Source organism: Tuber melanosporum, assembly GCF_000151645.1.
Source record: "Tuber melanosporum whole genome shotgun sequence assembly, scaffold_24, strain Mel28".
Taxonomy (NCBI): Eukaryota; Fungi; Ascomycota; class Pezizomycetes; order Pezizales; family Tuberaceae; genus Tuber; species Tuber melanosporum.
In genome coordinates, this window is record NW_003298908.1 from 383,117 (window position 1) to 399,690 (window position 16,574).

Consider the following 16,574-nt stretch of genomic DNA (forward strand, 5'->3'; position numbering starts at 1 on the left):
ACTGCGGGTTAAACAGCAGCCAGCAGCTTTTATATTTAGGACAAGGGGCATCCTGTGGAATCAGCCAGAAGAGCAATACCGTATTGCCCTCGCCGAGCGAGCTAACTTGTGGAACATGCGCGTAGCGACTCAGTTATGGGTTCGGCCTTGGGGCTGTTCGCTTAGACTATTGGGTGGACGCTTATGGTATGAATACCGTACAAGTACCGTACTGTACCCTGTTCTGCTCCTATCCTCAACCGGGTAACTGGTCGCTAGAGATCCTACCGGTAGTAGTATAGTACTTGTAGAGTGAAAGGATCGTGATGGTTAATGCTCTAAAATATTTTAAATGAATAAAAAATCAGATAAAGTCATCGTAGCGTAAACACCCACCATCGTGCCGTGTCATGAGGCAAGTTGACCTGAGTCTCTAACGGTAGAGCGACAGGAGACGGATAGACCTCTCAGTTGGCCGAGCCATATTGATTTATCGCCCAACAGTTTGAAGAAAACTGGTCGGACAACCAAAGCGACACCAGACCAATGAGGGAAGGGCTAACCTACTCAGCCTGGTGCCAATGGAAGAAAATTTCATCTAAATCTCGAGGAGGAGGAGAAAATGTTGTAGACCAATATAACTTTCAAATATGCATCGGTTGCGTATTTGATTATGGTGCGAAAGCGCTTGAAAGGTGTACCATGCCGGTACTATCATATCATAGTATTGTACAGTACCTAAGGGTGCATTTTTGTGATGCCTATTTTGGATTAGGTTAAGGGGTTAGAAATGTTGAAATCGTTTTTTGATAACCCTTTAACCTAACCAAAAACAGGCATTACAAAAATGCACCTCTCAGGTACACTTTTAAGTGCTTCGCACCATATGACAGAAGTTTCATTCTGAAACTCTATCGTGCTACTAGTTTAGTTATCATAGCTTGCTTTTCCCTTCTGTTACCGTTGCATTACGGCATGCGACACCATTGTCGTTGACTTTTCCTTTTTTCTTGCGGCATCTTGCCTCTACCATACATCATGTGTTGTTTAAGTCCGCCTCCCTGTACTCGTAGCATACATAGGTTCCTATGGACCCTCAGGGATAGGTATAATGAAGCAAGCAATACAACTTCAATCAAGAATTACAACGGAAAATAACAACTATTTCACGAGTGATATGCGATGACACTGCCACTCACTCAAGTAGTGTGCACCTTATACCTACCCGGGGGGGACGGAGAGGTTCCATTATAGGCGCCACGTATAATCCTATTCCCCGATAGATTAGGGGGCCGATTGCAAATGGTAGCGCAAGTGCAATTATCTTTTTTGCTCGATATCTCCTAACCTCCATATCTGAAACTATACAATTTTCGCAGCCTACCATAATTGATATGCTATAGGGAACGATAGTTGCCTTATTCCGTCTGTTCCCTAGAAAAGGAAAGTACGGAAGAGAATCAAATATCGAGTGATACGTCATGACAATTCATAAGTTACACCACCAATTAGTAACACCACGCAACCCCACCCCCACCTCCGATTAAGCCAAGATACGTCTATAACAGCTATAATATTCCATCATCTATTTTCTCTTGGTGGCCTTCTTGCCTTTATCTGCTCCGTTCGTTTTCGCCCCCACTCCAACGGGGGTGGCGCCCTCAAATTCCTTCTTGGCTTCAATCTCCTTCCTATCATCCTCGCCGTCATCAGCTCCTCCCTGTCCAAATTCGTTGACACGTCTATAATCCACTCGGTAGATCCAGGCTTGGTATAGAGCAATGAAGTAGATGACGTCGTCTCGAAGTGTCGCGAGTCTGTGGAGCGTGGGCATCTTAATTGTAAACGCGAAGAGGTCGTCGATAAAACTGGAGCAATCGTTAGCAGTGAGGGATGCAATCAGTGGAGTAAGGTAACAAACGTGTTAAGCAGCTTGTAAATCATGGTCTTACGAGGCATATGCGCGACAGATTTAAGACGGTAGTTGATATACAAGCTCGGTACCATCATCAGGAACCCATAAGCATAAACACTACCGACCAAGGTAGTGATAATGAAGCTGTACCAGCTCTTATGAGTGTCGTAAAGAACGGAGTAAACGGCGTAGGCCAACAATAATGGAACAGCAACCCAGTAAAGATACTTAAAGGCCTCCTCGTCGTACTCCTTAGTTTCCTTCTCAAGATTTGATAACTTGTGTTTATCTTCGAAAATCACCCTATAAGGAATGAAACTGTTGACAGGTCGGATCTTGACGTTGACCATGCGTGTGATTTTCCATGCTTCGAGGAGTATACCGAATCCCTGACCTGCCAAAATCATCCAGGAAGTTCCATCCGAGTTATCGAGGAGGTAAAGGAAGATAACAGCTTGCATAAAGACATTTGCAAGGATGGTTCTCACGCTGACACCTACGTTGTCCTTCTTGTTACGCCAGTGAGATATATCATTCTTGAAAGCCAGCATCTCAAAGATGGTATGCAATATGGATACAACAAACGTGGTTCCGAGAAGGAAGATGTTAGTTTCCACAAGGACACGCTTGAGTTCCTCCAATTCAGCCCCCGTGTTTGCTGAACCTCCAATTCCGGGGTTGGAAACCGTTTGTTTAAAGGATGCATCAAAAGAGGAGTACATCTGGAATTTCCACCAGCTAGTTGGAGCAAGATTGATATGCATAGGGATAGATCTGTTGTTTTAGGGTTAGCCCTATTTGAGGGGGGTTGAAATACTGAAGCATACTTAACCGTGCTATTCAGCTCAATCATGTGGTCCTTCAACTGCCAGAACTCGTTCACAAACACGATTGGATAATACCATCCATTCTTTCCGGTTGAGTCCCGAGCGCCAGTCGCCTCGAGTACCACATGTTGGCGGAGTGGTGGCGGAAGTGTGTTAAAGCTGATAATATCAGCATTATTGACTACATCCAGTGTTAGGTTAGGATGAAAGTATGAGACTATTGATCCGGAGTTGTCAGGTACAGCAACTTCCTCATCCCCGCTCTCCTGATCGTCACCGCCGATTAGTTTTTTGGTCTTAACAATCTTCTTCTTTGGCATATATTTAGTCAAGAGCGAGATGATTCTAAAGGCTTTGGAGCTGTCATAATCGGGGTCGGTAGGATCCATAGCGGACCCAGAACGACTAACATAAATGTGTGCGAACAGGGTGCCATTGTTCTGTACGTGTTGGGAGAGTGGGATATCAACAGTCACACTACGGTGCTCCGACCAATCATCGGCCTGGAAGTTCTTCTCGTTGAAAACAAGGCTAGAGGCCATCTGCTCAGAGGAGAGGGGCGGTAGGGCGAGCAACTCAGATACATAGATGGAAATATCTACCGGCTCCTCCGCAGGCCAAAGGGGGAAAACCTTCTCGGGGACAAACATGTATGTCGATGGATCATCCGGAGAGGTCCGTTCCTCGAACGAGGATGGAGTTGTTGTGGCGGGCGTACCAGCCTTAGGAATTATGAACTCTATTCAAGTCAGCAAGAGTTATGATAAGATTCCGGAAGGAATAGATTACTCATGGCGGTTTGAATGGCCACAAACATGAGAACCCCATTAATGACGGATTTGATGACCGACTGTGAGGTACACGAACTGATTGTAAGCAAGAAAGCTTCATTCTCGGCAGATGTTAATAGGAGGGCAAATGAAGCACACTCACCTGACTGCCCTCCTCGCCGGCTCCGGCGATCTGGGAATTTGGTGCGGGCATATTGAAGTATGGTTCAAGTTGGCCAGAAGATTGCGACCCAAGGTTGTCTGTAGGAGCAAGCCACCGAAAAGGAGAGATATCTGTCCTTATTCAGCCACGTCTCAGAAACCCCTTGGCCGGGTAACTACCGTACTGAAATATTCGTACCAACTCATATGCCAAGCCAGTAAAGAGGATAAACCCAGGCCCATTACGGGCAGGGTACCGGTCGTGGATTGTATGGTACCGGTAATAATATGATAATACGCAGTTCTACTGTGGACCCTTATATCATATTACTCGTATCATACTGCGCGTGCTTCCTCAGTCACTGTGGGGGAGGGGGGCGCTCGTCGATTCAAAAGCGTTGCAAAACTTGATACAGTCCCTGGTTGCCATTGGTCAACGATCAATACTTAGGGCTTGGTTGGTGACCGGTCGGGGCGACTGAGGCCCGTGAGCGCGGTATCACTTTGCAACTACTAGCATGGTACTGTACTGCACAACTACCGCAGCTCCCATGCGGCGAAGCCTCTGAAGATGATCATTTCTCTCATCTCACTTACCGGAAACAACGATATACGAAGGGAATTCGAGAAGTGATATCAGGTTCCAACTTTTTGATCAAGAAAGGAGGAATAAGAGCGATATGCGCCTAACAACGTCCACGAATCGAGGTGCTCCCATGCTTCGGCGATGGCAGGCACTCTGCATCTGAGTCGGGGGCTTGTTAAGGAAGAGGCGGCTCTCGTTTCGATGAGGTGTCAGCCCTCAGCGGAACAGTACAGATGCGGGTAAATTTAAATTTACTGTATACCGGTACTCGTATACAGAAACTGGAAGTTCGAACCCAGGAGGCTGAAGATGGAGACTACTGGAGTAGAATTTTTCGGGTAGGGAATCCAATCGCAGGGAGCCTTTTTCTTGTTCCTGTGAAAGAATTTTACTTGGTGCAGCCCCGAATAATTAGCATGGGGTAGTGATCGAGCATGATGGTTGACATGGATGGTCAGGAAAGATGTCAAAGAGCACTAGAATGCGGATATCAGAGTGAAACATGAATCTACCGGCACGGTACCAGTACTCGTACCGTGCTCAAATAATATTGTACTCGTACCCGAGTACGGGTATTCGGTAGATTTCCACCGGTAATCATGCTCCGTGGCGATAGAACCGGCATGGTGGGGGAGTCTGATAAATACCGGTAACCGCCCACGGACCGGTATTGCGCCGTGCTCTGGCACAACGAAAAGTTTCCTCAACAAAGGCATCGGCAGTTGCCGGCATACACAGTACTAGTATCACAATTGCAATCTTGAGTGCTCGAGTACCGGTATCGGTATGTGCAGCGCTGCGTAGCACTCGGGGGCACAGTCGCACTCAGCTGTAACGAACACTAAGTATCAGCCCATTTTTTGTTCAATACCAGATACCTAGTAGGTGTTTGCAAAAAAAATCTGTGGGGATGAATAACCAATCAAGGAGCTGTCTTGTGGAGTGGAGCAAGAGGAAAGTATGATTGTAATTCAAACATCCCCTTCATACTGCCTTCGTATTATTCACAAAACAAATATCTTACGATTATTTAATTTCTTAAGATCATTCCTACATTAGCAAAAGCTGAAATCTTTATATCCTGAAAGTCAGTTTGTATTTAGAACTTCCCATATACCAGTATCATATCTTCTATATCTGGAGGACATCTGAAGGTTATTTTATGAGAGCAAATTCTATATACTTGAATTAACCAAAACATATTATTTTAATAAAAACATAGTAGGTGTTTATGTTTTGAGTTAAAATTTAAGTCCAATCAAGTGGGATCTTCCTTACTTATTTCAATTTTTGTAAATTAATTTGATCATACAATAAATGAAAAAAGTTGATAGTACTACTACTTATTAGAATTACCTCTAGATTCCTCCTATGAGCCATCCTATATTTCTGTAATATGTAACTGTTTTCTAATATACTTAATTTATATTATAATATATAATAATATATAGAAGATAGTAAAAATGTAATAATCCCCCTTTGGATAGTTAGTTCTTGGCAATGGGGAATAATACTTCTCTTCTTTTCTCTCCTTCTTCTGCTATACAATAGCGCTTAGACCTCTGCCAATGTTACTAATAGTACAAGACCTTTGTCTTTTATTTGGAATGCCTATCGTAACCTTTCTCTAACTCTGTCTCATATAAAGTTTTTCTCGGCATAATAATAATAAAGGTCATGATAATAATAAAGAGTGTAAAGGTATTTTATATTTATTAAAGTAATATGTAGGAAAAGGACTTAGATTTCAATTTAATTTTATTTATATTAGTACCGCCAACACTGATATACAACCAGTCTCCCCCTCACCCTATAAAACAAACTATCTAAAATACACTACTATGGACCACTCTATCTTGCAACTGCTCCACCCAAACATAAATCCCAAAAAAAGTCACTACCTATGTGTGCTCATGGGTACTCACAACTACTAGCATTGTCTGGAATTTACACGTCTTCCCATCCTGCTTCCCAACCACCATCTTATACTTTCATCCCTATCTGCCTCCAATACAATCTGTCTCACGTATTCTATAAAGGAAACATATAGTTTATAACAACAGCTTTTCGTCCTCTTTTAATGCAAACCAAGATCAAGGTATCTTCTGGCCAAAACCAAACCACAAAAGGAGCAACTGAGTACTTTCAACATCTCGTTCACCTTCACACATCTTAAGACCAGCGAAGTTTGTATTACAAGGTCTAACCTATCATATTGTGGGTGCTGGGAATGCCAAAACAGATTGTGACATGCCTGGAGACATTGAGACTATCATTCGAAATGTTCAGCAAAGGTGACACGCTTCTGTGTAGCCGCTGCAGAAATAACAGTGCCGTAGCAGGGACAGTTACATCGCCGTTAGTCAGGCAAGAAGAACCACTTCTTTGGCATAGTTACTGTACTTGGTAAAACACAACCTCTGCCATCATGTTTCCTCTCACACTGGGTGTAAGTTGTTGGGTCTCCTACCATCACCAACCAGTGATTCCTTTTCACTATTAGTGTGTTAGGAATACTGGGATCCGATATCTAGGAGCCATCTTAAGTATTGTAACCTCACTCTAAGTAGGGTAACCTTATCTAGAATTGGAATCTCTGGTCTCCAACATCTGCCTTTGGCCTCCTTACTGGGCCTGCATGTCATTGTATATATCAATCTCAGTTGCATCCTGTGACTATAATATTACAGAATTGAGAATGTCAGAATAACACTATATACATTGCTGCCATCTATTCGACCAGATTCAGTTCACGGGATATATGAGAAGGGACTTTCGGCTAGGTCTGAGAAGTGGAATGGAGTATTTCTGTCAACTATTCAGAAGGTTACTAGACTTTAAATATGTAATATCTTTCATGTGGGCCATAGGTAACGGAACATTTTCACACAAAGAAAGGGTATCAAATGGTAAAAAATCTCCGCAAGAGACCAATACAATCACATCCATCCTACATTATTCAGAAGAGTTTAGAACTCCGAGGGACACTACCATAGAAGCCAATGAACTTTACAGAGTATTGCAACTAGGTTTTGGAATATGTTGTAGTTAAGAGGATAACTTCCAATACTATAACAGTGATTGAAACCCTATTACTCAGAGCAATCAAGGGTTGTTAACTGAGGGAATATTTCTCAATCCAATGGAATAGCTTTCTGCGAATTAGTAGAAAGTCCTCCGGAAGACATCTATCAGTTAGATAAAGAGTTATGAAGGTTTAAAGTCAAGCGACCTAAAAAGGTTGCGCTTATGACTACCTTCACAGATGCTATCCGCAGATGAAACTGATCATTTCATCAATGACAGAGACAATTGGGACCAACTCAGTGCGACTTGAGAACTAGGCCACAAGTCTAAAGACTCTAATGATTAGATAAGTACTATTGGGAACAGTATAGTTTTAGGTTAGTTATATCTTAATTGCCAAGGCGGGTGTGGTGATTTTCTGAGTTTGCAGGGGTTTGCACCTTTTAGGAAGACCCGACATTGCAAGTTATAATCAGAGAGATATATAGTTGTATGATAAATAGATGTAGTCCGTGAACACTCAGACGTGGAATATAAATGTCAAAGTGCCTCCCAAGCTTTAGATATTATCAAGCAACGAAGAAGAGACCTTATCAATATAATATTGTTTTTATGACTCTATCTTACTTTATCAAATTTACTTCACTCTTAGTTGTCATAAAGAAGCAAGTGAATTCGAGCCTTCCTACACAATCTCCATCTACAGAAATGAATCTTGGTTGGCCTAGACAATTCTGAAGTCTATCAGATTGTCTCCGCATAATACAGTGTACTATCAAAGGGGTTACCTGCTATGACCAATTTCCTATCTACCACCTTAATATGATGAGGAATTCTCAGTCCTAACCACCTATGATCCACCTACTAGGACTTCTACCTCTAGACTGCTAAATCCTTATTCAAGTCTTCGTTAATGGGAAACCCTCTAGCATAGTAGGGGTACTCAGTCCAGTGGTGTCTATCACCCTTCCCATTACAGCTATCATGGCCAACTAAGTATGTCCTACTGTGGATTCTCAACAAAATATAGGAATCTACACGTGTCAGACCAAGGAGGTGTTGGTATATCTTAGGCTTGCAAGCATAATACTCATGTCCCTCCCTGTCATGCCAGGAATCTCATTCCTCCTTTCATAACTCTTGAGCAAGGGCCACATGTACAATCCTAAAACTCATCACTTTCTAAAGTAGGAGGAGTAAGGGATAACTAACACTGGATTTAGCCTTCAGGTCAACCATTTCATTGCCGGTGATACCCATGTGACACAGGATTCAACTGGGACTTAGGTGAGAGAAGGCACTAAAAAGTGGTACAATAACTTACCACAACTCAGCTGAGTCACTGTCCGAAAACATGTTGTCAACAAGAGTAAGGGCCAGAACACAGTCCAAGTTCACATGGACTGTGTACCTCTTGGCCATATCCTGAGTATGTCGGAGTGCACAGACAACCACAAACCGCTTGCATTTAATAATGCTCCATACTGGAGGAACCGAGTACCAGTCAACATTGATTAAGGCCTTTTTCTCAAATAACGACCATGCCATACCAGACTCCACAGAGGACTTGGACCTATTTGTGTATATGACCACATCCGAGAATGTATATAGGTCTATGTATAGTGAATGGTAGTATACAGCTATCACTGTCTTGCCTTTTCCAAATCTGACTGTCAAGTGGTGAGTTCCTGACTAGAGGTCTGCTGATGTGCAGCCATCCCCTCCATCTTCCAATCCTGTGGTATCTTACCGAACCAACGGTGTTGGTCACAATATCGGTAATTGATGAACTGGCTATAACACCTCTATTGTAGATATCTGCCTTGTATAGTTACAGGTGACATTCTAAATGCAGCTAACAGGATATTGTTTGCCAGCTTCATAGGAGTCTATAACACTGAATTGAGGCAGTCATTAATATGGACTTGAATCTGATTCACATGCAACTCATGGTTGGTTACAAACTTAAGTCTGTAGTAGATGGTCAGAAGGTAGGTTGCCAGTACCAAGTGGTAAGTCTCCTACAAGTGGTAAGTCTCCTACGCTTCTAATTCCCCAACACTCCCAAACCTTCTTTCCAATACTGAAATCTTTCTCCAAACACCTAGCCCTCTTTCTAACTAATACTTTATATGAGAAGAAAAGTTATCACTCCTAACAACTCTATTTCTTCCCATACCATATCCTCAAATTCAATCCTCTAGGTCTTGAGTGTACTAAACTCCATACCTCTGCTCCTGGCTATACAGATATAGTCTGCAAATATCTCTCCTGCATAGTATTGAGCAGTATTGCAAGAATCAGCTGCTATCATAATGACCCCATCATCAATATACGAGACCACCAGTTGGTGTATACTACTAGAATATGGCATTGCTAGTGTGAACTTATCTGCCACGGAGGCATCAAAGAGAAAGAGAGAAAGAGGGAAACTCTGAGGCAACTCTTCGCAAACATAGTAAATATGGGATATGTAACCATTGCAGCAAAAGTGAATTGAGCGACAAGGTGTCTACCTCCAAACACATTGACACAGGTTTGGGGGACACCCTTGGGCTACAAAAAATTCTGACAGGAGGTTAATATTGATACTATCAAACTCCTCTTCGATGTCCATCCACAAAATTAGCCGCTTGTGACCTTTGTTATACTAGAAGAACTCAAAGACTACTGCCATAGTATTGTGAACCTCTCGTTTGCAGTGAGAACTAAACTGTATTTCTCCCAGGTCAAGGCAAGCTGCCAACAATAACAAGACCATATGTTCTGCCACTTTAGACAGAGTTGGAAGAAGATAGATTATTCTTCATGATTTGACGACATTGTACCTGGGTTTGTCAAGATAGGATATGATAACTACCTCAGCCCTATGCCAGTCCAGAATATCGTGACATGGTCTGTAATCAATAATGTGCTGCAACATCATATTGTTTCTTTGTTTCTAAAAACATAGGAAGGTATAATCTATATTATCCTTGCCTGGACCTGTATTTGTAGGGGATCTAGTAAGGGCAATCACCATCTCCTAAGCACTATCTATATTGACCGTGGAATCTACCCAGCAGGTGGAGTCACCAGGAGATAACTATTGTGCGATCATATTACTGATGTCGGAATGTGGAGTCGGATAAGACCCATCTGGATGGGACATGGAAGGAAGTGTTCACTTAGCTTTTAACTTCTACGCTAGCCTAAAGATATCCAGGTCCTGGCTCTCGACTATCTTGAATCTGATGTGGTCAAACCTGGCCCTTAACAGGCAAGCTCTGTAAACAGTTCTGACTAACTTGTAGTTCTCCATCCACTCCACCTTGTGCTTAGAATACCGTCGTAGCTGAGTCACATCTAGCCTCCTCTTCATCAACTCTGGCATCTACCACTTATACTAACCTCTGTCAATGGAGACCTGTAGAAGCGCATTCATCATGCGTCTCACTACTTCTCACAAAACTTCATCTTCTACCTCTTGCAGGGCATTTAACTATTTCCTAACCTTTTCCCAAACTGCCTTTTTTCATGCTGGCTATTGACACATCATATTGTCAGTGAGGTCAACTATCAGTTTGAGGGCTTGAGTACTTTACCTACACACCCAGGAGCCTCCAGGTATTGATGTCTGATGTATGGTGCCTAGTGCAGTAAAGGTTGATTATAGAAATGTCTCGGAAGGTTGTCACCATCAGAGGGACCATGTTTATTTCTTGAGCTGAGGCTGTGAACTACAGTTTCAGCTACTGTCTGCCTATATTATTGCAGTCCATGTTGAGATCCCAGTCTTGATGTCTGGCATTGAAATTATTAAATACGATATTCAGTTTTGCAAGGTTCGGCCAACTATCTAAAAAACCTGGTACTTGGTATAACCTGGCCAAGTGTTAATTCCAACAAGTACCCTCTCCAGTCCTCTTTCCTAGTAAGCAACAAGAATACTGCATTCCTGGTATCCAACTACTTTATAAATCTGAGAAATATGGGACCGAACAAACATGTTTACACCTGATTATTTTTTAAAGGAAATCAAATCTTACTCATTAACATCTATAGGTACATGTTTTCTCTCTGGATCAACCGAAGATTCAATAATAAAAAAGCAAATCAACAAAACAAAACAAATCAAACGCCAACACCAGAATCTGACTACTTCTCACCATGTTTAATATCGTGGTTATAATAAATATTAAATGGTGGCCTCAACTGATCCACTCAGGCCATAGAGGCCAGAGGGGTATTGGGAGCTATCAGCCTCTTCCTAGGCTATCCAGAAATTGCATCTGTGGCTGGGTTTAGTAGCAGTAGTGGTTTTTAAAATTTCACGTGCCGGGGAAAGTATTAGGAATACCAAAATCTGATACTCAGGAGTCACCCTAAGTAGGATAACTTCACCTGGAATCGGAATGTCTGGTCTCGAACACTTCCCTCTGGCCCCCTTGCGGGGCTCGCACGTCATTATACATATTAATCTCAGTTGCTGTTAGGAATACCAGAACCCGATACCTAGGAACCATCCTAAGTAGGGTAACCCCACTCGGAATCGGAATCTCTGGTCTCTGACACCCCCTTCCGGCTCCCTTACGGAGCCCGCACGTCATCATATATATCAATCTCAGTTGCGTCCTGTGACTATATTACCACAGAAATGAAGGTGTTAGAATAATACTATATACGTCACCGCCGTCCATCCGACCGGATCCTGTTCGCAGAATCTATGAGAGGGAACCTTCCGCTAGGTCTGGGAAGTAGAACGGAGTAATTCCGTCAACTACTCAGAGACTTACTTGGCTTCAAAGACATGATACCTGGGGCATGGGCCATAGGTAACGGGACGATTTCGCACAAAAAGATGGTATCAAATGGTAAAGAATCTCTACTAGAGACCAATACATTTACATCCACCAGAAGAGTCTAGAACTCCAAAGAGATACTACTAAAGAAGCCAACGAACTTCATGGAGTGTTGCAACTGGGTTTCGGAATATGTCGTAACCATGGGTTGATTCTCAATACTACAATAGTTACTGAAACCTACAACCCAGAGTGCAACCAAGAGTTGCCGACCGAGAGATTAATTACCAATCTGATGGAATAGCTTCCTGCGAGTTAATAGGAAGTCTTCCAGAGAAAATCTATTGGTTGGGTATGGAGTTACAAAGGATCGGAGTTAGATGACCTACGATGGTCGTAATGACGACCACCTTTGCAGATATAGCCATAGATAAAACTGATCATTTTATCAATGGCGAAGACAATTGGGGCCAACTCAGTTTGACTTAAGAACTAGGCCATAAGGCTAAAGACCCTGCTAATTGGGATATTACTATCGGGGGTAGTACGTTTCCTAAACAAGAAATATCGTAATTACCGAAGAGGGTGTGGTAGTTTTCGGGGTCCACAGGTGTTCGCACCTTGGAAGAAAAACTTGACGTTGCGAATTACGATTGAAGAAGTACATAGTTGTTTGATAAATAGATGTAGTCCGCGAATACTCAGACGCGGAATATAAATATCGAAGTGCCTTCCAAGCTTTAGACATCATCAAGCAATGGAGAAGAGACCTTAACAATATAATATTGTTTTTACGATTCTACTCTACTTTACCTATTTTACTTCGCTCCTAATAGTTGTAACCGGTACGGGTACTTGGTTATTGGTTTTGTTTTATGTTTTGTTTTAAGTATCGCTTTGATACTTGGTTTATTTTAAGTATCGTTTGATACTTGGTTTTGTTTTATGTTTTGTTTTAAGTATCGCTTTGATACTTGGTTTGTTTTAAGTATCGTTTGATACTTGGTTTTGTTTTATGTTTTGTTTTAAGTATCGCTTTGACACTTAAAGAGTTTTACCAAAGTGTATCAATTGATACCTTTGATTAGTTTCGTTCATGTTAAGACATGAACAGATTTGTGTATTTAAAGACTGCCTGTTTCTACGATAGAAAGGGCAGACTTCGACAGACAGTATTTCAATATACTTGGTTGCACCGTTACTTCTTTATTCCTCAGTACACCCTTGAAGCCTCCTTTAGATCTCAGCTCTCGCCTCCTCTCTGGAAGAGCAGGCCACCTGCCAGCTATCGTACCTTTACCGATAACGTGATTAGCACCTAGCGAACACGTTACAGTAGTCATAAACGAAATGAGTAAAGTCCGAGCCTTCCTAGACAATCTCCGTCTACAGAAACAAATCTCGATTGGCCTAGACAACCTTGAAGTCTATCAAATTGTCTCCGCCTAACAGTTGCGTCCTGTGACTATAATACTACAAAACTAAAGGTGTCAGAATAACACTGTATACATCACCGCCGTCCATTCGACCAGATCCTACTGCAGGATATATGAGAAAGCACCTTCGACTTGGTCTGAGAAGTGGAACAGAGTAAATCTGTTAACTACTCGGAATGCTACTAGGCTTCAAAGATGTGATACCTTTTATAAGTGCTGTAAGTAATAGGATGTTTCCATACAAAGAGATGGTATTGAATGGTAAAAGACCTCAGCAAGAGACCAATATATTCACACCTACTCTACAATATATAGAAGAGTCTAGAACTCCGAGAAACACTACTATAGAAGTTATTAGACTTTATGGAGTATTGCAACCAGGTTTCAGAACATGTTATAGTTACGAAAACAACTTTTCATACTATGACAGTGATTGAAATCCGGTTACCCAAAGCAACCAAGGGTTGCTGACCAAGGGAATAATTGCCAATCTCGTAGAATAGCTTTCTGTGAATTAGAAGGAAGTCCTCTGGAAGACATTTATCGGTTGGGTCAGGAGTTATAGAGGTTGAAAGTCAAGCGACAAAAAAGGGTTGTGATTACGAATACCTTTGCAGATAAAACCCACAGATGAAACTGATCGTTTGATCAGTAAAGAAGACAATTAGAGCCAACTCAGCTCAATTTGAGAACTAGGCCACAAGTCTAAAGACTCTAAAGATCAGATCACTACTATTGGAAACACTATAGTTCAGAGTTAGTTATATCATAATTAGCAAAGAGGGTGTGGTAATTTTCAGGGTCTCCAGATTTTCACCCCTTTCAAGAATACCCAACGTTGCGAGTTATTATCACAGAGGTATATAGTTGTATGATAAATAGATGTAGTCCGTGAATACTCAGACGTGGAATATAAATATTGAAGTGCCTCCCAAGCTTAGTGTAATGATCCCTCTCTGGATAGTTAGTTCTTGGCGACGGAGAACGATACTTCTCATTTCTGTCTCTTTCTTCCTTTGTCTTACGATAGCTCTAGGCCTCTGCCTACGTTACCAATAGTATAAGACCTTTGTCTTCTATCGGGAACGCCTATCGTAAGCTTTCTCTAAATCGTCTTCGTGAAAAACCTTCCTCGGTGTAACAATAACGTTGTAGTAAAGATAAAGATCGTAAAGGTGTTTTATATTTAAAGTAATATGTAGGAAAAGTACTTAGAACAAAGCGTGAAGAACCTATCCTCCTCAGCCGCATTGGCCTCCTTATATAGTGTTCTTCCGCCCATAGTCATGTGACCTAAAGTGGTCACATGTGCAAAACAAAATCATAACAAACTAATCATGTGACCAATATGGTCACATGTTCAAACCCCATGACCTCATAGTGAGGTCATGTGCGAAAAACTCATAAACCAATCATAACGCAATAAACCAATCATATGACTCAACCGAGTCATATGTGCGAAACATAAATCATATGCGTAAGGCTTACCCGTAAGGCATACTCGCAAGGTACACTCGCAAGGCACCCTCGCCCTGTATGCGTCCCATGACTCATATTTGAGCCATGTGCGAAAGCATCACAAATCCCACACAAAACAAATCATATGACCCGAATGAGTCATATGTGTGAAACAATAACATACCTGTGATTCATAACTATGCATCACGTGAAAACCCTTTCCTCTCTAAGCCACGTTCGTGACACTTAGACATTTTCAAGCAATGGAGAAGAGACCTTAACAATATAATATTATTTCAACAATTCTATTTTACTTTACCAAAATTACTTCCCTCATAGTTGTCATAAATGAAAAGAGTGAACCTGCACCTTCCTAGACAATCTCCGTCTACAGAAATGAATTTCGATTGGCCTAGACAATTTTGAAGTCTATCAGATTGTCTCTGCCTAATAGAAGGGGAGAGGAGAGCAATGTTCTAGTTGCTTACTCTTGGCCATAGCTGATTAACATTAGGGAGGAGCCATATTTTCTTCTTCATCGCTACTGACTTTAACCAGCCCAGGTATGTAGAACCTTCTACAGCTGCGGTATCTCCTCTGGTCCTTTCTTGCCAGCCCTTCATATAGTCTTAGTTTCTTGGCAGGTTTTTCCTGTGGTGCCGCCTCTTGCTTCAGTGGCAAGGATGTTGGGGTGGCAGATAACTACTGGACATCCAGACATGATTCATAACCCACCAAGAAATCCATCCAGTTGCATAGCCAATATTACCTTCTGGTGTATCCGCTGGCCTAACTGACTCCTCTAGGACAAGCAAGTGTGGTGCACATATCCTCACTGGAGAAATATTCTCTGCAGCAGAACTGACATCGACAGGGACAACTACAGATGATCTCCAAGTGGCTGGTTTTCAGACACTTACTACACATCTTAAGGAAATGGTGCTCCTCCAAGATCCAGAGGTTTTAGGTACCTGCCCACCTCCTAATCCTGCCTTCTGCCAGTCATTCCCTAATTGCCTCATTCTTTTCAACCACAAAGCAAATGCTACAGGTCAAGGTAGTGGCCTACCTGATAGGATAGATGGAGTCTATAATATCGGACCAGGAAACGGTAACTATACTGATATTGGATTGCTCCAAGTTAATGTGGAGGCTATCAAAGGCTGCACTCTTAGTCCACCTTTCAACCTTTCAAATCGACCCTCATCTTGTGTCAGCAAGTAGGATACTGGAGACAAAAATCCTCACCTTCTCCAGATTGCTCTAGAACTCCAATTCCTGGAGCAATAATTCCTTGAGTAAGTCAAGCCTAGCTTTGTCAAGCCTATTGCCTAGTTCCATAATAGAGTCTGCTGCTAAGGTCCAGAAAATACAGCTAATCTCAGGCTGAACTTATCTAGTACAGATGTATGCCACACACTCTCTGATTTTCTTCTAATTGGATAAGGCCAAATTGATACGGTTCTGAATTGTCTCAATCGTGACGCCCTTTTGTAGGGCAACCTCCTTGCTTGTAGTAAAGTGCATAGTGATATCCCTTCTCCTAATATTTAAGATTAGTGATGATAACAGTAGTGCTAGTACCTAGTTGAGCTGGTTGGGATGCCCTATCATAACATATTAAAATACTTGT

At 42.1% G+C, this 16,574-nt stretch overlaps 1 protein-coding gene; it reads right to left on the minus strand.

The window, feature by feature from the left end:
* Positions 1-1,299: 1,299 nt before the first annotated feature.
* GSTUM_00006084001 (uncharacterized protein) lies at positions 1,300-3,743 on the minus strand. XM_002838236.2 has 5 exons: positions 3,655-3,743; positions 3,511-3,571; positions 2,722-3,460; positions 1,901-2,668; positions 1,300-1,847 (listed from the first exon to the last, which is right to left on the minus strand). The coding sequence occupies exons 1-5, from the start codon at positions 3,703-3,705 to the stop codon at positions 1,565-1,567; spliced, it is 1,902 nt and encodes a 633-aa protein (XP_002838282.1). The 5' UTR covers positions 3,706-3,743; the 3' UTR covers positions 1,300-1,564.
* Between the last annotated feature and the right edge of the window lie 12,831 nt (positions 3,744-16,574).

What these genes read in the sequence shown, in the direction of transcription:
- GSTUM_00006084001 (XM_002838236.2), bottom strand. Translation starts at nt 3,705, where the DNA reads ATGCCCGCACCAAATTCCCAGATCGCCGGAGCCGGCGAGGAGGGCAGT. An exon ending in CCGGCGAGGAGGGCAGTCAG is followed by an intron (nt 3,572 to 3,654) that starts GTGAGTGTGCTT and finishes TGTACCTCACAG; the next exon opens with TCGGTCATCAAATCCGTCAT. An exon ending in GAGCTGAATAGCACGGTTAA is followed by an intron (nt 2,669 to 2,721) that starts GTATGCTTCAGT and finishes CTAAAACAACAG; the next exon opens with ATCTATCCCTATGCATATCA.